Source organism: Pyxicephalus adspersus, chromosome 3 (genome assembly GCF_032062135.1).
Source record: "Pyxicephalus adspersus chromosome 3, UCB_Pads_2.0, whole genome shotgun sequence".
NCBI lineage: Eukaryota > Metazoa > Chordata > Amphibia > Anura > Pyxicephalidae > Pyxicephalus > Pyxicephalus adspersus.
In genome coordinates this window covers 111,636,563-111,660,974 of record NC_092860.1, presented here as the reverse complement: position 1 = coordinate 111,660,974, position 24,412 = coordinate 111,636,563, and the positions used below count along the sequence as shown (strand labels likewise).

Genomic DNA, 24,412 nt, shown 5'->3' with positions numbered 1-24,412 from the left:
ATTAGGATGATGGCTCCAAAGCCTGCATGTTAGAAACAATGTCAGAATGACAAATCTTCTATTTCAATATTTCAGTTCTCACAGGTCCAATTTACCTTCTTTAGAACCTTGTAAATTTTCATGTGTGATTTACGTTGTGTGGCTAAACATGTTGACTTGAGGTCATTATTCATGTTCATTTTACGAGCAAAGACTTTATTAAAAACACTCATTCATCCATGGACTGGAACACATTTTCTCCAAGTGGAGTGTTTAAGATAAACCCTGCAAGAGGACTATTTGTGAATGAACTAATGAAAGGAAAGGATAATAGGAGGCAAAAGGTCTTGCAGGAGGTGGCAGAGAAAAATAGAAAACGTAAGAACTAATTTGCAGAATAAGAACTGAGTTTGTGAGTAATTTCAGTAAATATGTTGGCAATTAATATAACATGATAATTCAGGGACACTTGAGAGTTATAAGGTCAGCATGATAAGAAAAGGTCAAGAATTAAATGACATGTGAGATTATAAATTATGTCAGAATGCATAGGCTTGATATTCATATCTACAATTTAGTCCCAAGTTTTGATGTTTACAAGAGCTTTGTTTCCAGATCAGTGACTCTATCAATGCATGAAGCGGGGACCATACAAAAGAAGATGCAGGTTTATGTTAATGTAATTGTAAAGTCAATCCCCATTGCTAAGTACAACTTCAGGAGTGGAATGATGATCAAAGAAGAATAGAAACAGAGAATAATTATCTCTGCTGTAATGGAAAATGGCCTGCTGTAAATAGAAAGTGACAAGCATTTAAAAAAAAATAAGAAATAACGGCTACAGTGATAAACATTCAGGAGACTTTAGCATACTGTGTTGTAATCTCCTTTGGTTTTGCCTGATATGAATATTAAACCTCCAATGCACTTCTTGGTTTAGGACTTCATGTATTTTCTAAAAGTGCTGAAAAGCAGTTTGCAGAACTAATATAGAGAAAAGGGTGGCCGTGAGGGGCATATTTCAGAAAATTTTTCACTTTGCATATTGGGCCATGTCACACTTGAAATTCTGTTTCTAGTAGCAGTATCGCAGGAATAGGGACACTAAAGAGAGTACTCATTCCAATGAGATTATTACTTTGCTAGCCAAAATGCTACAGAGTCTGGGAGGGAGCAATAATGGAGCAAAGCCAAAAGAGCAGTTAGTAAGTGTTCACTCTTTTGTTCTAGTAATGGTCTGTGGAGGGTGAATTGATAATGTGTCAAAATTCTGCCCAGACAGGTTCTAAAATATTTAGGGGATTTTAAAAGGAACCTGTCTGGTTTTAAATGTGGACACTGCTAAAAGAAAGGAAATGAGAATGTCATTGGCCCCGTGAATTCTTGACGTTTGCTTGCCTGCCTGATCACACAAACGAGTTAATTTTCTGTAGTAGAAGCTGTTGTAAAGTGTATATTAGTAAATAAGCTGTGTTAATGTTAAAGTAGAAATAACCTGTAAAAACAAAAAATTGTGAGCAGGCAGCTCCTTTTTTCAAAAGGGAATGTTTATGTCCCTTCTGCAATAAAACAAACCTACCAACGTGTTTGAAATCTTTTATTGAATTTACGCTGAGTTTCTCATCAGAAACTGGGTGCCAGGAATGAATGAACTACTGTGCATACGTCATTCCAGCCCGACTAATAAAGGTGATTGAAGGTCCCATTCTGGAAGAAAACCCAATGAAGATGATGGGGATGAAGCAGGAGAGGTGAGTTTAGTTTAGCTTTAAATATCCTGTTGTGCTAGCAAAAAAAATGTAATTTCCTTTACACTTGTTTGAGTGTTTTAAGTGATCTTGACTTCAATAAAATAATTTCCCTTTTTAAACTAAATATACACTTTTCTAGGTGATCAGCCTCTTAATTAACCCCACTTCCAAACATCTGTATGTGTGGTCAGACAAATGACAGGAAAATTCTGCAAGCAACCAATACCCAACCCCTGAAAATGTCAGATAAAATGTCAAGTTTAAAAATAAAGTAAAAATAAAAATTACTGATTTTTCAGATTCCTTCCTAAACCCAGTGGTTAATTTATTTCAAGCCATGCATTTGCAACAGGATCAGATTTGGCTATAGGGAAACTTCAGTATGACTTTTCTTTATTTAAAAAAAACATGATTTTGTAGAAATAAATATTGTTTTATTTTTAAAAAAATATTCAAGAAAATAAGGTGAAAGAATATTTTTTAACAAGTTTTCAAAGTTTGATAGTTTTCTGTCATAACCATTAAGCCAAGCTTTTCCATTTTTTGCTGTAAATTGCAGTTTAGCTACAATCCAAGGTTTACAAATTGTTTATTACAACCGTGGTAAATGTCTTTACTATACATATGGCTCCTGTCAGAGAAAAATGCATGACTATTCCATGAAGATGGCCTAAAACTGTTACCTAGAAATGCGAAAATTATAGTACTATACTCTTGACATTTTTCTGGAGGGAAGATGTTGTAATTGCAAGAACAATCTTACTGAGCTTAAGAAATTAGAAAAGTGGGACAAAAATAACAAGACACAATTTAAAACAATTTGGGAAAAAGATTTGACTTAGCAATGCTCTCACGTGCCAGCCCAATTCACACCAGGCCATGATGTGGTATGCTAGCAATTATTCCAATTGACATCAATTTACAACATAATTGTATGCTGCATCTGGGGACGGATCAGTCTAAAAGTACAGCTTAAACTAATGTCTAGCGGTTATAAGTCCTGGCTATTTTGAGTTTTAGGGTTTATAAGTTCAATTTATGTGTTACATGCTGGTTGTATTTGATATGGCTAGCTGTAATATTTCAGTTTCAAGGAAAAAAACTGACAAGTGACAGCAACAGTTAAGGCGCAGCATTCTATCTGGTAAAATGCAGTTTTTGTACATTTATTTAAAAATAAATGTTATCATCATTTACTTGACCGATAAAGCAGTGAAGTTTTACGTTCAATTCATGGCAACCAGTCAGATTTAGGAGTGGATTTGCATTGTTTTTTTAGGGCACTGGTCTTTTCTAATAAAAAGAATAAAATAGAATAATCTTAAAGTTACATACTTTCATATGATACAAGTGCAGTATACTTAGATGTTTATAGGTTGAGTCCTTAGATCTTTGTATGTTGTTAATCAGGACTGAATCTTCACACCACCTCTTTCTGGTATGAGATTAAGTAAAGAATATAAGTACATTTACCTAGAGATAGGACCTATGACAGTATAGATCTCTTTTTGCAGAGGTATAAACTGTTTAACTGCTCTCAAATTCTGTATTATTAGCACCAGTATCACAAATAATTTACTACCAAAGCAGATTTCAGTCTGACTAATGGCCATTAGAAACATCTTAATATGTATTGCTTAGGTGCAGAAAGAAGTAAAAGGAGGGTTTTTTTGGATAACTTTTATTTGAAACGAGTCAAAATACTGATTGGTACATAATACATTACATGGTCACCAATATGATAGACCCCTCCTTAATTCCTCATTGCATTAACGACATGCTGGGTGAAGAATGGGGAAATATAATTCTAAACAAAGCACTCCTAGTTATTCAAGAACAAATATATTAGAAAGCATCCTGTTGTAATTGCCGGACAGGGTCTGTTTGGGTGTAACCTTAAAGGTGGGGTCCTTAGGTCTCTTGTTTCCCAACGCGTTTTGCCATAAAGGCATCCTCAGGGATGCTTGAGACACATAAATTCAGGTTACATTTATTGGGGTTTTATTCAAATCTAATTGGAGGAGTATCCTTGAAAAATCCAGGAGAGAGTGCTAATTTTAAAAGGTAAGTAGTAGAAATCCAAGAGTCCAACCCTACAAAGGGTATGATAGTAGTAGTTGTGCTTTACTGATGACGCAGTCCAGGTAAAATGTAACACTTGTATCAACCATAGCTAATATCCTATTATAGAGAGGTCCATCCTGGGAAATACTTCTGTGGAGGGACAAAGGTAGGACAAAATGCATTGAGCAGCCAAAGTCACTTAGGTTCGGGAATGATCTTATGCATGAAGTTAGGTTTGCTGGCCGAAATGTGTCCTTGTGAATGTAGTGAGAGCCACAAAGATTCATGGGTTAACCATAAAAGAGTGGGCTCATTCTCTACAATTCTATCTGGATAAAAAACTCACTTATTACAGGTAAGCTGTGTCCCCGTGCACTTGTTTAACTTTCAGCTATGACTGCAGTGTGCTTTTAAGTATATTAGAAGGGAAAGTGGAAGTCTCATTTAGGCTTTAGATTTTTAGCTCCATACACTATTACCTAACTGCCTGATATGTTGACACAGTTGTTTCTTGGAGTGGTCACAAAACAGGTCTCTTTTCCATGCACATTTATGCACACTGACATTCAACATCATATGTGATGTGCATATCTATTACTTAGGATTAAATGAGAAAATTTTTTATGGCTTGTCATCACCTTTACACCTGTCCATTCCATGTATAGTACCACAGAATTAGTAAAGCAGCTTAGCAATTTACACTTTACAGTGGCGAGTTTATCAGTGTCAGCCTACAGAATTTGTCTGCGCACCTGGGCTTAGACCAAGGACAATAAAGTATTTATGTTGTATATATTTACATATTCTTAACAACTAATTTAGGGGTTTTTAAACAAATCATCTCTGGCCACTGCAGGTACAATACAGTATTTTAATCTCTGTGATTACAACAGACACTCCAAGGTTGGTTTTCAGTTCCAAGTTCCACTTCCAAGCAGCCCCTTCTTGTTTAACTTTAAAGGCCTGTAGGCTGGCAGGCTGGTTCTATCTGCCAGATTAAATATGTGGAGAGATTCGTACATTTTGGCACCTGTGTTGGGAAATCTCCAGATGAATTTTCCCATAGTGTGTGCAGCTTTAGATGTCAATAGGAATTTCACTTAAAGCTCCTTTACTGCTTGTTAAGTCATGTGAAAGGTTTATGTCTGTAGTTTAGACATTATACCAAAACCGGGCAGCCATTGTGCACATTTTAAAATGTTGTATTACCAGGAGAATTACTTTTTAAAAACTCAATTATTTACATATGTGAAATACATGTGACGTGTTAAATATTATTTACCACAAACAAAGTATCTCTAAAGAAATGTAAACTAATTGTATTTGTTCTAATGCCTTTGTGATAGTACATCAAAAAATATCTTATTGGCCTGTGGATATATCCTTCTATCATTACCCAATTCTCTAAAGTCCTATTGTATTATAGTTAAAGTGTGGTGTGTTTCAGTAGAATATTTTCCACTTAAGAATGAAACATAATTTTGATTTGTAATAACTCTAAAATAGACCTTGTGCCCAGGTCACGGGTAAACAAAAAGTCTCTACTGCTAAAAACCTTTACATTGCAGCTTTCTACATATATTGTATACACTTAACAAAACTGAAGGCTGCAGGTAAAGAGAGAGCGAACCTTGTTGAGTTATTGGCACTAACAGCAGGACTTGGTATCCAGGATTGCTGGTGTTTTTTTTTGTAAAGTGTATAAAAAAAAAAAAAAATGGTGAATAGGATGATTAATACTTTGGAAGAGCACTGTAAGGGGTTGTTATATTGATTGTAAGTTCTTGATAAGCGCACTGCAGGAGAAAATGTTGTAATTGAGCAATCCCCAACAGGAGTGGTATGCTGGAAAAAACTCTTCTCACTCTTTGTTTATCTGCAATGATAGCTTAGCTGTATTTTCTTCTAGTTCTAGAGAACTGTCAGCACTAGTATTATACAGCAGAGTAAACACAGAGTGTATTTACACAAGACTTTCCTCATACATTAAAAAAGCAATACATAAAGAAATGTGGCAACTGCGGGTGGTTTCCATTACTAACCAGAATATTTAGCCTTCTTCTGATTAAAGTAGTAATGTCCCTTACAAACTATTATTTTGTAAGTACAAATGTAAATCTAAAACAAAGAATATGGAGAGTGAATCAAAGAAGGGCAATCTATAAAAAAAGTCAACTTTTTTGGAATAACACAGGTTGCTGTTTCCAGAAAGCAATGAGAAGGTAAACTACAGCACATGGTAACACAGTTCATAAGTTACAGATGAGTTAAGATACAGTACTGCCTAGAATTTCCATTAGCGAAGAACAGGTTGTGTCCCTGTGTCATTAAATCACTTTCTACAATATGTTACATTTCAACTTACAAGGAAAAATAAGCCATTTAAAGTGAAGTTCTTTTCAAAGATTCTTAGCAGGAATAACAGAAACTAAGGCCATGGATGGAACTTACTCTGGACCATAATAAACTTCAGAAAGGGAAAATTAATTATTCCAAACTGCAGACATCTCACCTAGACACCATTCTATGAAGTACATTTACATACCTGCCTGTGGTGTATATGTTTTAATGTTGTGTCACCCTCATTTTTGTACAATGACTAGTATACAGCATACATTTCTTTCATTTTACAGGTATCCACTAATCTGTTATGGCAGCAAGAATACTGTGCTTTTTTAAAAAGTTTAAAGTAAGATTTAGGATATGATTATTAATAACTTTTAGTTACAGTGGCTATACAAAATGTACACACCCCTGTTAAAATGCCAGGTTTTGTGATGTAAAAAAATGAGACCATGGAAAAAATCTCAAAACTTCCCACCTTTAATGTGACCTATATCTTGTACAATTCATTATGAAAACAAACATACCTAGAAATAGTTCAATACTAATACTTTTTTAAAGTACCTTTTGATGTAATTACAGCATTCAGTCTTTTTAGGTAGGAGTCTATCAATATGTTGATTTAGATGTATGCTTGGGGTTATTGTCCTGTTGAAAGTTGAAATTCCTTTCACCTTCAGCTTTGTAGTAGACGCCTGAAGGTTTTGGGCCTAAAGTGACTGGCATTTTCAAACTGTTTATAATTCTCTCCACCTTGACTAAAGCCCCTGTTCCAGCACTGTATAAAGTGGCAACATAATATGCAGCATGGTTCAACAAATGGTACTGCAAATTACAAGGAGGAAGTGAGAACATTTTCCATTTAAGCTTACAATTGTTCATTAAAAATGCTAAATAAATTGATGTTTACCAAAAGTTGTAAATTAATATTTCACAAACATTTTATTAATTAAAATGTTTATTAATAATTAGAATAAGATGTTTATGTAAACAATATTATCGTATTTGTCTCTGTGATTATTACACACTCTCCAAGCCTCCCACATGTATTTAGATTTAAAATTGGTGACACTGTAAACAAAACTACTACTAACTTTTTTGGCCTACATACATTTAAAGGAATCATTTTACTACTCCAAAATTTTTTTATTCTGATTGATGGAACATTTTCACTATTTGCATATGCTATGGCAAGGGATTCAACCTGCATCTTCCATATGTAAAAAATCTAAGAAAAGGTGGATTAGATTTTTGAAGGTTTATTTATTTTTAGAGTACAACAGATTCATTTTTGAAATTTGTTGCACTTTGACAAAAATGTGCTAGCAATGCATGTAAACCTGATCATAAGCCTCATTAAGAACTCTTTTTAGCTGGAATATAAAGCGTGCAACAAAACAATCCACATTCTTTATTCCTTTTATATCTAAATCATTTTATCTGTGTTTTAGTGCTGAAATTAATAGGAAATTAGATTTTCATTGAAACAAAAATAACTGCGACTTATACCATAATTTAAAAAAAACTCCAGAAAATATCTGCTTAATTATCAGGTGTCAAAGGTAATAGAACCACAAGCCCTGTGTGAAGATCTATTAGGAAACCTATCCGATCTGTCAATACTTTTTTTTCAATACTTTGTGATTCACATTGTTTAAGCAGCCATGATAATCGTGGTACGAGACAGAGGTTTGGCCAAGTTATGGAAAACATTTTATGATATGAATCATTTTCCATTAAATCTCTAGCAAATTCTCCCAGTTTCTTCCCGTGACAAACTTCTTTGATTGAGAGATGATCGACAAAAGCCTGTTTTTGATTAATGTTTTACAACTGCCCTCTCTTTAGTTCTTGACATTGAGGTCTAACTGCTACAATTATGGTATGGCAATTTTCTTGAATCTCTTGTTATGTTCCTAAATTAGAGACTTTTGGGCTGGATTTTAATGGATTCTGCTAAGCCTTAGCACTTTTATTTTGTTATTCCAAAGATCACCTGTCTGTAGCAGATTTTTAAGAGCTTATTAGACAGTTTCAAAATGTCAGTCAAAACACTAATTAATTTAATGTACAGAATCAAGTCTGCATAGTAATCTTGTTATAATAATAAAGTGTGCATGGATGAAGAATGTTAGATACCAAGATTCTTTTCTCTTTATATGTTCTACAAGTCACATTATAAATCTAGTCTATTATTAAGTGTTAATTAACTATGTCATATTAGTCATGATTTCCTAATCAAATTTCTATTAAGCATTTTAGAAGCATGTTTGCATGCTCTTCAATCAATGTTAGTGTGATTTTGACAATAAATTATGCACTTGTGTTATAACTTCTAACAGCTGCATATTGTGCATCAAATAAACATTGCACATCATTACATACATAAACATTGCAAAACAAAAAAATAAAATCTTATATACAAAAGGAAAGCAAAAGCATTTAATGTTAATAGTAACATAAAATGTAAATGATAAAATATTGTTAAAATAAAAGAATTCCCAAGGCAAAGACTAGGAGGGATAATTACTCGCCTTGGGATGAAATATAAATGAGCAAGAGAAATGTATAGCTGTAAATTTCTGCCATAATTGTGTTTTTTGCACTTTTTAAATACCACATTACAGAATAGTTTTAATGGTATTTGTCAGTGTTTACAAACAGTAAACATTAGGGCAAGTTACAGTTTATAAGGAAATATTATTAAACAGAATCTATATAGCACCAATAAATATGCTGCAATGTACATTAAATAGGGGTTGAAATGACAGACAGATACAGACACTAAAACAGGAGGAGGAGGAGACCCTGCCCAGGAGAGCTTACAATCTAAGACATGGGGAAGCAATAGGAGAGGAGGTATAGAGTGGTAGGAAGTAGTAAGGGTTTAAGAGACAGAAAAATATGGGTAGGCAAGTTTGAAAATATGGGTTTTGAGTGCTCTTTTAAATGAGAAGAAAGTAGGAGCAAGCCTAATAGGATGTGGAAGACCATTCCAGAGAGTCAGGGCAGCTCTGGAAAAGTCTTAAAGCTGTGCTTGTTTTAAAGTTATAAGAGATAAAGTCATTAGTAGGTCATTGAAAGAGCAAAGAGAGTGGCTAGAGGGTTTTGAAGGCGATGCACAGGAGCTTGAATTAGTTTATATGGTGAACTGTGTTGTGTACCTTTTACAAATAAATTGTGTTAAAATGCAAAGTTTATTTGTCCATGTAATATGCTATTATTGAGTATGGTTAGACTCCTCTCGTTGTATAAGTTTTGATTTTAGCCACCCCATTTTCATTTGGAAAATATAAAGTTATTGAAAGAAGAGCAGGGGTTTTGAGTGGCTTGAGTGGTATTGAGGAAATACAATTATAAGGTCATGGTTACCTGTTCCCATTCTCCATCATAGGGTTAGGGTAGGCATACTAAACAGAAAAAATACTAATACATTATAGAATAATGAAGGTTTAGTCACATCAATAAATTAACGTCTGGTATCCCAACGCGTTTCGCCTAATGGCTTTTTCAGGTGTTATAGACATATAGCAATGGGTTATTAATTTTAGAGCATGGTGTGCTATGGGTAGGACAAGATGATAGAATGTAGATACCCTCAAATTGATTACTTAGGGGTAATTTGAGGTAATCTCTATATTAATGGTGTGGATATAAGGTTTGTCCCAAAAATTATCCCAGATCAAGATACACTTTTCTATTTTTTTCCTTCAAGACAAGTAGTAGGAGTTGAATCCTCAGAAATCCTATTTCCTTTGGTGGTAAAAGTCTTTTTGTTTGCTGTGCAGATAGCTCATAAGCTGTTTGTAGAGTTGGATGACAGCCAGAGGCCGTGCCCATTCCCGACTAGAATGATGGATTAGAACGTCCTTTCGGTCTGTGTGCACATGCTTATGTAATATACTACATACTATCTATTCATTGTAGTACCACAGCACTCGGTAGCAATTTTGGCAACAATATCCAAGGGCTTTGCAATTAACTTACAAATTTGGCAATATACATTATCAGCATGGCAAAAAGTGGCCAATTTTTCCCTAACATCTCTTTTTACAAAAACAGGACTTTTGCAGTAAAAAGCCTAGAAATAACTGCCACACTCTTGAAAATATGCATACTCGTCTTGGTGTGTAATTTTGGGGACTGAGCCTTTGTTCTCAATGATAAAAGTCAAATTGCCAGCTCCTGTATGCTCACAATTTGTACTAGCAGCTCTGGGCTTTTTATAGGAACTTCAGAAATAATTTGCAGGGCAGTTTACGTAATCATTGATTCATGTCAGATGCCACCACGCCAATCAAAAAATATCTTATTAAAATTCTTACACATAGGAGAACTGCAGTCAAACTAATCACAGTTTAAAGTCGCTAAGGCTGCTTCTAGAAAACACTCAGGTCCACTGATGGGGAAGCTCAAGCCATCCACTTCTGCAGTTGCAGCATCAAATGGCACGTCTGGAAGTCCAGTGCACTTTTACACCAGTGTTTTTACTTAGTTGCATTGTTACCTTTATTGAATTTTAACAGAAACTGCTTTATTTGTCTGGAAATCAGTATAGTATTGCAGAGCCTTAAATTAGAGCCTAGGCTTTAAATTTAATGCTCTTCTTGGGTGGAGATTGTCAAGAGCACCATATAATCTGTGATTTTATTTTGAAATAAATTGGCACTAATTATGTTAAAAAAACAAATAAATTTCATTTTCTTAGCATTAGCAACTGTTTCCAAACCAAGAGTCAGCTTTACTAACAGTATATACATAATTTAATATGTACCACAGCATTATTTTTACCTCAAATGTTTTATTTAATAAATAATGTGACTTAAAAAGATGTTTCTCAAAAGTTAGAACATGCAAGGTCTAGCTAGAAAGGAAATTAATACATTGATTTGATAAGAATGAATAATTCTACTATTTTTAATCTAAGAACTACCGTACTTTATTTTAAAACTAATATAAGATTTAACTAAGGTGACTTCAGGGGTCATTTCTTCTTTTATGCATGAATAAGTTTAGTGAATATGCAATTACAATCTGAAAGATAATAACCTTTTTCTTTGCTTTTGACAAAATTAAAAGATTAATACTTAATAGCATACATACGTATATATATATATATATATATATATGTGTGTATATATACCAAAGATTTCTCCCATGGGGGTATGTTGTATTCTTCTGTGAAATTTGCACTTTTTCCATTTGAAAAATAAAATATCTACATAATTGATTTTATAAAAAAACTATTGTAACATGTATACATTGTTTAGGTAAAATGTATCTACAGTCCCATGTGAAATGTTTGCTAAGAATCCATGAGTTTTATTTATTTTTTTTAACATCATGTATTTGGCTTTGAGTCAAGCACTCAGCAAGCCCAATTCCAGAATACACAGAAAAATGACTATCCATTTAAAATAAATGTAATATTCAGAACTTGTTATGACATGTATTCACCTCCTTTGACATTTATATTTAAGGAACACTTGAGGAATAATGGATCTGCATTTGATGACTTCTACGAGGGGCTCCTGTGAAGTTACTGGCTTTGCCCCCTTCCAGATGAAATAGAAAAATGAGTGTGGGGGCATATGACAGCCTTAAATCTTAGTTTGTAACTGTGCAAATATCAGGTCTTTGCGATTCTTAGAACTGTTTTTTCTTTTAGTGCGAAGCTATGATGGCAGAGGCACAAGCAAGTTTCACGTCGTTGGAGTTACGGGCCGTCATAAAGTTTTTGTTTCTCCAAAGAAACTCAGCAAAGGACATTCACACTGAGATGTCACAAACACTGGGGGAGAAGTGTCCTTCCTACAGGACTGTAAAAACCTGGATATCTTGTTTCAAGACTGGGCATTTCATCGTTGAAGATGAGCCCCGCAGTGGGCGCCCCCTAACCTCAACTGATCCGGCAACCTGAGATGCTGTCCATGAGCTGATCATTGAGGACCGGCAAATATCCACCAAAAAGATAGCCCAGATACTTGACATCTCTTGGGAACGTGTTGGGTTTGTTATCACCACTATCCTAGACATGCACAAGCTTTCAGCGAAGTGGGTGCCGTAATGTTTGAACAGTGATCAGAAGAAGGAACCAGTTGAAGCATTCAAAGCCATTTTGACCCATTTTGAAGCTGCGCAGGACTTTTTTGGTAGATTAGTTACTGAGGATGAAACCAGGCTCCACATCTATGATCCTGAAACCAAGGAACAGTCAAAGGAATGGCTGCACAGTGGGTCCCTGCGGCCGAAAAAGTTCTGAACCCAGAAACTGACCAAAAAAGTCATGGCGTCTGTTTTCTGGGACAAAGACGGTATTCTGTTGGTGGACTACCTACCTCACTGGACAGTAATATGCTAACCTCCTGGACCAGCTGAAGGAGGCAAATAGGACAAAACACTGTGGAAAGTTGACCAAAGGGATCCTTTTTTTGCAGGACAATGCACCTGCGCACACGTCAAAGGTTGTGGCTACCAAATTGATTACCTTGGGTTTCCAGTGGGTCCACCATTCCCCCTACTCACCTGACCTGGCCCCTTTGGACTATAATCTGTTATCTGAATTTGAAGAAACACTTGAAGGGGCAAAGTTTTGAGGACATTTCTGACGTCAAAGATGCTGCTGAGGGCTGGTTTGCGACCCAACCAAAGGACTTTTATTTGAACAGTCTAGAAAAGCTGCAACTACGCTTTACTAAGTACATCAGTCTCAGGGGGGAATAAGTTGAAAGCCAGGAACTTCTCAGCATCCCTTCAAACTTCTGGAATTGCTAATTACTTGGTATGCAGATTCATTAATTTCACTATTTCATCTGCCTGCCTATGAAAATGTTGAACTCTCTGGATCAGCATAACATCTAGAAATCTAGCATTTCTGGAAGGGCATAGGGTTATGGCTCAGTGGCATAGGTATTCTTTAACAATAATGTTTAGAGATGGTCTTGTATTGGCCTGCTTATTAGGGTGTGTAATTAATTTAGGAGTTCCTTCTCTTTTCGTTGTGTGCAGTTAAATAAACATATTTAAAATAATCTGCATTGCAATCAGATAGCAAAATGTCATTTTGTGAGGCTCTTAGGAAAAAATAGGATACATAATAGACAGAATAAACAGAAAAAATAAATCCTATTAAAAAATATGACTCTAAAAAAACACCATCAATTCTATGTCAAGAAAGTGTACAACAAGACTTTACAAACCTCTCTTTTATTGTATTGGAAACAAATTGAAGTAATTTTGGATGTGTGTTCACCCCTGTGATATCTATTTTATAAAGAATTTCAGTGTTAAAGTTCTTAACGTGAGTGTAATGTTCAAATAAAGGTTATTTCTAAATAAATATGATATTCTGTCAACGGTGCAGTGCAAGTTTTGGGATTCAACATTGTGATCCAAAGAAATCACTCTATTTCCCAGCTCCATGTGATTGGGCCATATTTGAGATAAAAGTATTATTATGTGTATGCCATATGATCTCGTATTTAACAAGCCACTATGACTTGCCACACAAATTAAACAATAAAATTGCGTTTTATTAGTCTTTTTTAACAGTGGCTATATAAGCATTATGTCTGATTAATGACACCCATATTGCTATGGTCCCTATATAATATTTTAACAGTAAGCACATTTTGTGCATGTTTAACCAGTAGGATGACAGTTAATACAAGAAACCTTACAATAATTGTCATTATGCCTGATTTTTGAACACAGTAGAAATATGAGTAGAAGACGGAGTTGAATTATATGGGTAAGTAATGAGATTGGATGATGTATCTGTGGTTCTTTTGTACTCACACCACTGTCAGCCTCAATTCTTCCATTCCATATGTAGTATAGAGATTAAAATAGACCTAAATCTTAAATAAATATATAATATATTTTAATAGTAATTCGGGTACACCAGTGAACTTCAATCCTCAATATGAAATAATACCTGTTTATCTGTCACAGCATGTAATAGTCAAACTATGTATATTAAATACTACTGTAAGATTAAAATTTTTCATATTCTTATTATTAATTAATTATTATTAATTAATTCTATATTATTCTTATTATTTTAATTCACTCTAGTAAGAAATGAACATAGATCATGGTTCTTTGCTTTAGGTGGAAACTTGCATCAAATCCCAAATAGATTTTTGTCAGACTCTGGTGTGACATCTGGTATTTTAATGGTACTTGCAAGCCCCCACAACTTCAATCCCTCAGTCATCAGCAGTTGTTAACATAGGAAACAAACCTCAACTCAAAGGTAATGAGGTCAATGTACTAGGAATGTTGGCTGTTCTCATAGCAATGTACAAATCATTGGTCAGACCACATCTGTAATATGCAGTTCAATTTGGGGCACCAGTTCACAAAAATGATATTGTGGAACTGGAGAGAAGGCAGATATGGGCAACCAAACCAATAAAATGAATGGTGGAGCTCAGCTCAGAGAGGGCAGTGAAAAGGAAAATGTCTGAAAAACTGAAACAGTTGCCGAACCTTCTTTCCTGTTACAAAATCCAGAATAGTTTTACTGCAGTGCATTGGGGAACAACTTAATACATGGTTCTCGCTTTCATTTAATTGTGTTTAAATCTCTAGAAGAAATGTCTAAGATTGGAAAAGGCCCTGGGAATAGTCAGGAGTCCCTGCTGGTACCACATGGCTGATAAACTGTAATGTATACATACACATCTTCTTCAAAATGTCTCTAGACAGTTGCTTATAGTAGCCATATTGTTTTCTAATTAAAAACTATTTGGTCATTAGTGTAAACAAACATATTTCTATAATGCTATGCATGAAATATTGCAGTTTATTAATTTTACGTTATATTAGACATTACTTTGTTTTCAATGGGAAAATTGTAATTTGCTATCATATTGTTAGTAATGTGATGTATCGTGTGAAAATTACTATATACATAAAATTGTATTAAATATGTAATTTCTGCAATTTCTTGAATGTCCAAAAATGATCCTTTAACACTGCACAAAGCATACAGAGACTATTGTAACAGATAGCATATAGGAAACAATGCTGGTAACAATGCAAAGTGAGTTCCAAACTGAGTAGATTTAATATGTGAGTCTAGTTCATTGTGTACATTCTATTATATATTAAGCATAATAAATGTATGATATACAATAAATAAATGTATTCTTTTTGGCATTCCATATTTACTTTTTTATCGGAACATTCAGAATGTATGAAATTTATTATATTTTATTCAATTAAACTGTAAATTATAGATATATGCATTATTATTGTATTCTTGCAACTTTCAGTTTAATTTTAATGTTGTCAAGGTAAATTTTATCAAAGGCCAATATATAACATTCAGTATATGTTCTTGTTTTTTTTTTCAGCTTTGGATCCAGCAAAAGACCCATGCCTAAAAATGAAATGCAATCGACATAAAGTATGCATTGCCCATACTCAGGACACTGCAGTGTGTGTCAGTCACAGAAGACTTACCCACAGGTATGTGATGATTTTGATTTTATGTTGATGAGTTAAATGTGTATGTTTTGCAAAGTTCAGGAAGAGGAACAGATAATGGGAACATTTTGGATGTTGTTTTTATTTACCAAAGGGAAATGGTAACTGGCACCTGAGGGGTCATGCTTTTTTTAAATGTATTATTACCTATTTATTTATGTTATTCAATTTTTTTTTTTATTCCCAGCTGACCTAATTATTAAAAACATACATTGAAATAAACTATTTTAGTAATAATATAATTACTAACATCCCAAGCTTTAACATCCTAACATAGTTTCAAAAGATGTTTAATGTGTCGTAAACCTGAAGTTTCTATTAAGTGAATATTTATTGATTGTGTAAGTAAGCAGGCACTTATTACTTATTACAGTGTGATAACTGTTTCTTAAATGTACTCCTACCTGTAAACTAGTAACCTGCACCCTGATGTGGACTACAAAAGGCTGTGCTTGCAGACGTTGTCCACTGTTGTCACTGTCAGAAAGGGGTTCCAGAGCAATGATGTGCAGCTGACTGCAACAAGAAAAACCCACTGTGAGGTGCAGGGCTCATTTTAAGTGATTGACTACAAACATTTATTCAGGATTTCCAGTTTTTATTGCATCTAGTTCGGTATTGCTTAACCAGGGTTCCTTCATTGGTTGCTAGGGGTTTCTTGAACAATTAGAGTTTGAAACTTTTAAGCCAGTTTAATCTGTAAGGGTGATATTTTTCCCAATGGCAAGCAATGTAGGAGTCATTCTTCCTATCGACTACTACACTAATGTACTGTGAGCTGTGGATATAGTAATTATAAGGGTCCTCTGAAGACCTGAAAGTTCTTTCAAGGGGTTTCCCCATGTTAAAAAGGTGAAGATAAGGTCAAGATTGTGTGTGCAGGTTTGTTTCACAGTTGATTAAGAAAATATTTTATTGGTCAGATTTTCATACATGAGTTTTAAACTAACCCCACCACTACCTAAATACTATAAAATTAATTTGTCTGGGTGTGTTATTACCCTTTTATTCAACCAAGAAAGTCGATGGTTGTTAAACAGTTAGGAACTAATGTAGATTCATTTTTTCCCAATTGTTAAACTGTGTATAAAGTTGAAATGGATCTTTGTAGGGGTTTTCACAATACATAGTAGGAAGAGAGAGAACAAAGGGTAAATCTTGGAGCTTCATCTGCTGGTTGCTTTTATGGGTGCTCTATAGTCATGTTCAATATTTCAGAATTGCCTAGTAAAATATTTTTTTAGTCTGACCATAATATATTAAATAAATGAAGAAAAAAAATTACAAAACCACTCCATTGTACTATATACAGGTAGTCCCCGGGTTAAGGATATCTGACATATGGACGCCTCCTAGATACGAGCGGGGCTTCCCTGCTCGCTGTGTGCAGAACTGAGGCTTGGAGGGGGCGGTTTGCAGGACTTGCAGAAGAAAATTTTTAATTTTTTTTGCTTTGTTTGTGATTACCTCACAGTGAGGATATTATACAGTAACTGACACCATGCTGCCTAATAATATGTTGAGACAAACATCTGTTCTAATTGCATTTATTAAAATAATGTACATGTTCCGACTTACATACAAATTCAACTTGAGAACAAACCTACAGTTCCTATCTCGTATGTAACCCGGGGACTACCTGTATATGTACTAACAATCTATGGAAAAAGCAAATTCTTAATCATCCACCACTTTCAACTACCTATCAGGTTCTATTGCATTGACTAAGGATACAATAGACATATAAGAGGTCATTTCGATATAATTCAATGCATTATCTTTGCAAGGTCATTAAAATGGTCCGAACGGACCAGTGTTTTGTAAAGTCAGCATTTATAAGTATAGCTTTAACATTATTATTAAACGAGAATGTGTGAAAGGTAAAGCCATTTAGAAATGGCTTTAAATTTTAAGCTGATGTACAAATATTATTACCATATAAGTATTTTAGGACTTTATCATTAAAGCAACCCTTTCTGAGCCTTCCCTATTAAAGAACTATGCTGAATCATGGTTGTGCAGACCTTGTTACCAGGAATAGTGAATAACAATGTGCTGTATTGTTTAGTAAAGAGTGTCACGGCCATTGCAATTCTACCAGAAAACTAGCAAAAGTGCTGCACTGAACTTCAAAAAAGTAATAAGCAGTAGTCAACATTGCTGTGTGGGAAGGATACTAATGTATGTACATGTTTGCTGAACTGTGGATTTTTAATATTGCTAGGGTATCATTAATCTGTGTGTGATAATACCTCATACTAATACAGTTTGGCACTGCCCTAAAATTATTTTTACAGGAAATGTAAAAAATGTGTGTGTTTTGAACATAGAAGCTACATGTGTCAGCACTTGTTACAGAATAGAAAACTATCAACAGCAATAGCGGTTTAGTGCAGGACAAGCAGGCAGACCAAGAATCACAATGACAGTTTGGTGTCCCTGTGTAATCTTTGCAATAAAAGCCTTTAAACGTGTTTATATTCCAACATGTGTATCTCTGGGATAAGTGTCAGTTTATCTGTAACAGCAGGGCACTACTGGCCCCCATCTGACTTGCATGGGGCTAACAGGAATATATGGTCTATCAGGAACTACATGGTCTAACAGCAACATAGTAAATATGCAGAACAAAGTTGGAACATATGTTTGGGATCAATGCAGACATCACAGGCATTGGAATATTGGAACATACTTTTTTAGGACCAGGGACTCAGAAAATATCGAAGACAGAGGCAGCTAGGTAACTGCTTTGGTTAGGAAAATGTTAGCAAAGGGGGAAATGGATTACCTGTCACACTTACCTCTTCCTAGCTAAAGCGCAGGCTCCTCTCACTTACGCATGTGGGCAGTTCTGAGCCCGGATGTGCCTGCTCTTCCAGATTTAATCAGTATTGCTATTCCCACCGACCAATCAGGGAATAGCCTTTTAATCATCTCTCCGTGTCTCCTGTGTTCCTTGTATTTGCGGTGGCCCCTATGTTACCGGTGTCTATTTCCTGGATCCCTGTTATTTGACCCCTGGCTTGTGACCTTACCTCTCTTGCTTGCCTGGACCCCCACCTTCCTTGACAATTTTTCCTTGTAGTGATTTTGTAGTGTGTATCATCCTGCCCACCCCAGTTTTCCCAAGGACCACAACCTAGCAGTAACCAGCAGCGCAACATCCTCACCACTAGAGGCTCTGAAGAAGACCTGGTTACTGCCTATACTCTGCTTATACTCTCAGGGCTCACACTATTTTTGTGCAAGCCGTAGCGCCCCCTATCGGCTCTGTGTCCCGGAATCGTGACATTGCCTATATTATTTAGAGCTTTAAAATAAGCACTTTGTGTGTCAGCCCTGTCTCTCCAGTTATATATATATATATATATATATATGTGTGTGTGTGTGTGTGTGTATATATATATATATATATATATATATATATATATATTTATAAGTACACGCACACAGCACCATTTATCCTTTTTGTTCAGTTTACATGCTGAAAATACAGTGACAGCTTCCTCAAGCTTTAGTGCTTGTATATTAGTAACAGCTTTTCCCTAAATTAATAGTCTAGCAACTAGAAATTACAGTGCAAGTCGATAGTAACCATAGAAACTTCAGTATCACAAGAAATATAAAGTGTTACAAAACTGACTTCATCTGGCAAAGTAACAGTTCCAATTGACTTAACAGATATATATTTGCAGAAAAAAAAGACATTATAGTATCAATGTATGTATAATATAAAACAAGCAAAATGCTGTTACATATTACTGCAGAAACAATTGAAAAATCCAAATATAAATTTAAAGCCAAGAGCAAAAATGTGTTACATTGCAGTTTAGTCAGTGTAGTCCTAAAATATGGTGGGTACATTTATTTTCTTGCTTTGTTCTTTTATTTCATCTGTTTGTTCTCCCACTGTCTGTCCTACATTAGCATTGATCACTCACTATATTGTATCTATCACCAAAGTCATCAACTTAGGCTGCGTGCTCTTGGTTTAAACTACAGAGCTTCTTCCTTTAACAAAGAAAAGATTTTTTGTAGTTAACAAAAAATACTGGGTAGGCTGATAACATTGCCTGGGATTTCAGTTCAGTGCATCAGAAGTTTTAAGGGCATTTCTTTCAGAATTAAAGTATATTTTTCAGAAAATGTACTTTCCTTAAAAATGGAAACTAAAAACCACCACATCTAATGATTAGTAAGCAGCAAAACGTGTTTGCTTTTAGATTTAAATATATCCCTATAAACTGTAGATCATTTAATTTCACAGTTCATTTTCCTTTTTTCACAGTCATAATTCTCTGTTACCCTCCATTATCTTCCTAATTATAAATCTTAGTGTTCCTACTATGTAAGGGTTTATTTATTTTGAACAAGATATTTATTGTGCCACCATGTCTTTATTTGTTTCAATTGATCCCTGGGTAATACAGGCCACTGTAAACACCTACATTTACTTTTTCATTTTTTTTTTAAACACACACAATTAGGATGACATTCAAGTTTACAAATACTAGGGGCCTGATTTATTAAAGCTCCCTGAGGCTGGAGAAGATAGACTATCATACCAAGCATAAGCCTAGGGCCTGTTTGGAGGAGATTACCATGAGAGAACATGAGTGATCCAGCAGGCCTGAAATGGATCTGGTGCAGGACTAAAACATTTGCCAAATATTAGCAAGTGGTTTTTAAGAAATCCATTCCAGTTTTTCTGGATCACTCAGGTTCTCATGTTAGTCTCCTCTAGTCTTGGAAAGCTTTAATAAAACAGGGCAAATAAGTGTGTGATACCCTCTCATAAAAATAACATACGCAATTTTTAAAAGTTTTAGAAGTACTCAAAACTCATTACAACAAATGCCACAACTCAATCTTGCAGATATTAAACAACAGAGAATTCTCAGTACCAACACATGCATTGAGTCACAAAAAAGTTCCATAGCTCAATAGATATGCTATATATAAGCTCAATATCTCCAAAAATGATTTAAAAATTATAAAAATGTTCACAAGACGAGAACATGAAAACACTTGCCGTTGTACCAACCAGCTTCTTACTTGGCTTAAAGACATTTGCTGAGCCTGTAGAACATTGTACTTAGGCTTTTTCCTAATGAAATTTGTTGGTGGAATGGTGTTCTGTGCAGTTCCTTTATTCTGAATACATACATCTACAGCTACACTGCCAGTAAAGTATGGCATAGCTAGTATTCCAGTTCGGCCTAACCCCCCCTAGTTATTATTTGTTGGATCCGGCCTAATTGAATTGTCACGTTATCGTTATCCCGCAATATCATCCAGTTCCTGCACAGTGACTCCAATTACAATGCCTAAAGAGCAGAAGCAATGAGCAGCTACCAGTCTCCAGAAGGTTGACCTCGAACGTCGTGTCTTCAACCATGAATGGACTGACGAATCATTCTTCGTCCAACACGGCAACAAAGCCCTGTGTTTTCTGTGCAATGACTCCAACAGCACTTTTAAGCGGTCGAATCTCAGGGGGCATTTAGATGCCAAGCACACGTACAGAGACTATACCACGGATGAGCAGAAGACTGAGGCTGCTCGCTTGCAGTCACAGTTGGAAAAAAACCTTTCCTTGGACACTTGGTTTCTTCTGGCCTAGTGTGCCTTCTTGACCTCCTGAAATGGCCTAGTAGTCCAAAAAGTTTGCCGACCCCTGCTCTAGACTTTAGGTCTAGATGTATGCATACATATTGGGCAAACTGTCTTTTTAGCATTTTTTCCAAGTCTTTTGTGGCTCGTGTTGTTATGACATTTTACCTTGCAATTTTGACAAAAGGCTAACCATCCAACAGGGATAGGAGAGAGGTGGCACAAGATATTTAGTAAAGTGAGAAGGGAAATATAAATCTTACACTAATGCGATTTAAATGCCATTTTTTATGGTTAGTTCCAATTTACATTTGAATTTGTTGTTTATTGGTTACAAGAGAACTGTCATAGAATGTAAACAAGCTGTGGTGCTGCTCAATAGAACAATTTCTTAAGGCCTTGGAAGACACCAAATTACGTCCAATTCTCAAAACAAATTGGCCTGATCTGATATAAGCTGTTTTTTTCTCCGTCTGTGTAAAAGGTAATATTGATAAAACCTCATTATTGCCTTGAACTAAAGTCACATTTATTTCACTTTACTGCTTGTCTGATTAAAACTTTGTTAGTATTGCCAAGCAAAATTAGATGAGAGACAAACAAAAGGAGTAAATTAATTTCCCCCACCCTGTATAACTTCCATTTTTGGTAGAAGTGGGTTTGAGTGGCTAATTAAGGCAAGTTCCATCTACAAAATCTACAATTAATTTCAAATTTTGAAATTGCATTTAAATAATGTAATATCATATTTAACAATATTATACAAAACATAGAGTGTAGATTACCTTCCTCTTTACCTATTTATCTTACATGATGAAGTGGAAAGGACAAATCACACAAATGTATTACTGATGCAATTTTCATGTGTTACAATCCTCAGTTATGTTTTTTTTCAAGAAGCTCATGGAATGGTGCCAAGAATAAAAAAGCAATGCTATCTTTTTACTGTGTTTTGGGCTATGGTAGAAGACAGACAATGTAAAAATGTAGGTATTGTAATAAACTTAATAGTAAGTAATTTGGGCCTTTTCTTTGGGCATTAAACTAAATTGGCCAATTTATGTTTTTCCTTTGCTTAAATCTTTGCAATATGCAGCTTGCCACCTGTTCTATTCATATTCTTTAAAAGAGATTTTAGCCCCATTCATTTTTTGTAACATGTATTTGTACAGAAAATGCCTAATATTCTTAAGATATAAGCTTTGACAAATCCAGAATGTATTGTATTTTGGTATTTGTGGTCAGTCATTCTTTTAGAATGCATCTGATACTTTTAATACAGTTTATTTATTATACAAGATAATATTAAATTATAAAAAAAATTGAGCTATTTAATATACAAAATATAATGTACAGAAAACATGGAACTATTGATATGTTGTTACTTTTCTTTTAGTTTTAGTAAGTTCAAACAGACCTAATAGACAAAAAAATGGTATATACAGGTAGTTCCCGGGTTACATAGGAGATAAGGATTGTAGGTTTGTCCTTAAGTTGAATTTGTATATAAGTCGGAACAGGTACAATATTTTATTAAATGTAATTAGGACAGATGTTTGTCTCAACAAATTATTAGGCAGCAAGATGTCCGTTAATGTATAAAGTCCTCACTGTGATTTAATCACAAATAAATCAACAAAAAAAAAAAAGATTTATGGAGGCTAGACATTCATTACTTTTGGAGCAAGCTGTGCTTTGATATGCAAAAAGAAACATCTGCAGAGTTTGTCTTGGTCATTAGAGAGTTACAAGAGGCTGCAGAAAGAGCTTACCCCCTAAAATCACCCACAACCTCAGCTGTGTTTAGCAAAAGTTTTTTTCTGAAAGTCATGCAAACTGCCACCTCCCCCCATCTAGTCTTCGTCTTGCACACGAGAGAGCAGGGAAGCCCCGTTCATATCTAGGAGTCGTCTGTATGACGGATGTTCTTAACCCAGGGACCACCTGTATAATAGTTGTCTTTTAAAAACATTTGCAAGACCATCAAAATGTTAAAATCACTACCTTCCTGTGGGAGTTCTTTTTGGTAATGTATTTTTGTTTGGTATGTATAAATCTTTAAGAACATATATGAGGCTTGGCTTTGGATTGTTTCTGTTGCTTCTAATACCATAGTGAATAAAATAATATTGTGAGTTTTTTGCCTCTTTACCAAAGTATTGGGCAGGAAAAGGTAGGGATGAATTTCACAATTCAGCAGATGCCACTGACAGGGTAGTGCATGAGGCTTACTGCTTTTGATTAACAATTTCAAAGAGGGACCATTTTTTAGGCTCCCTGTTTCAAACATCCCTTTATTACAATATGTTTTGTAGTGTTAAACCTTCAATACTGAGATATTAGCCAAATGTATTGCATACAGTGTTATGTTATCTTTCAAAATAACAGACGTGGCTCTCAAACTGTTCTATGTAAGGGTACACAAATATTTTGTCTCAAAGACCTTGTTGGGTTTAAATAGTCAATGATAAGTTGTATTGAATTTCCCTAATCTTCACTTTCTATCCCTGATTCCTTACCTTAACTTTAAAGAGTCATAGGGCCTGGTTTATTAAAGCTCCTCAAAGCTGGAGAAAATACAGTTTCATCTGTAAAGCTTGGTGATCCAGCAAACCTGGAATGCATCTGGTCCAGGATTCTAATTATTTGCTAGCAAATATCAAATTTTCTAAGATTGTTGCATCACCCAGCTTCACCGATAAAAGTGTATCCTATCCAGCCTTGGAGGGCTTGAATAAAAATCAGGCTCATGGTGTCTTTCTTTTTAAATTCCTCACTATGTATTTTTTTGTGAACGTTCAACCTTCGAACGTTCAATGTCTTGTAAACTGTTGATTTTCCCCCCTTTTCACCATATATGTTGTAAAATCCCCATGAAAACCAATAAAATATTTGAAATACAAAATAACGGATATGATTTCTAAAAATAATCAGTTGCTCACTAGAGTTGAGTTTTAAAATGTGATTACATTCTTGGGAAAAAAAGCTACCATAAATACGTAGCATGTGATTTATAATTAAATATTACCTACTACCAAACGTTATGCTAATGATGTTGCAAGCAGCATACCATTTATCACAGCATCTACAAACTCTTTCATTCTGTCACATGTGCTTTCATTTGTGAAGAGAACGGGACTTCAATGGCCAACTTGACAATTCTGGTG

General features: G+C 34.9%; 1 protein-coding gene across 2 annotated transcripts in view; it reads left to right on the top strand.

Moving 5' to 3' along the window:
• The window catches only part of SPOCK3 (SPARC (osteonectin), cwcv and kazal like domains proteoglycan 3), a 162,558-nt gene that overhangs the window by 82,202 nt on the left and 55,944 nt on the right, over positions 1 to 24,412 (top strand). For both annotated transcript variants that reach the window (XM_072406017.1, XM_072406016.1), the window contains exon 4: positions 15,500 to 15,614. In XM_072406017.1, the coding sequence (XP_072262118.1) occupies positions 15,500 to 15,614 (115 nt within the window). The remainder of the gene's footprint in view (positions 1 to 15,499; positions 15,615 to 24,412) is intronic.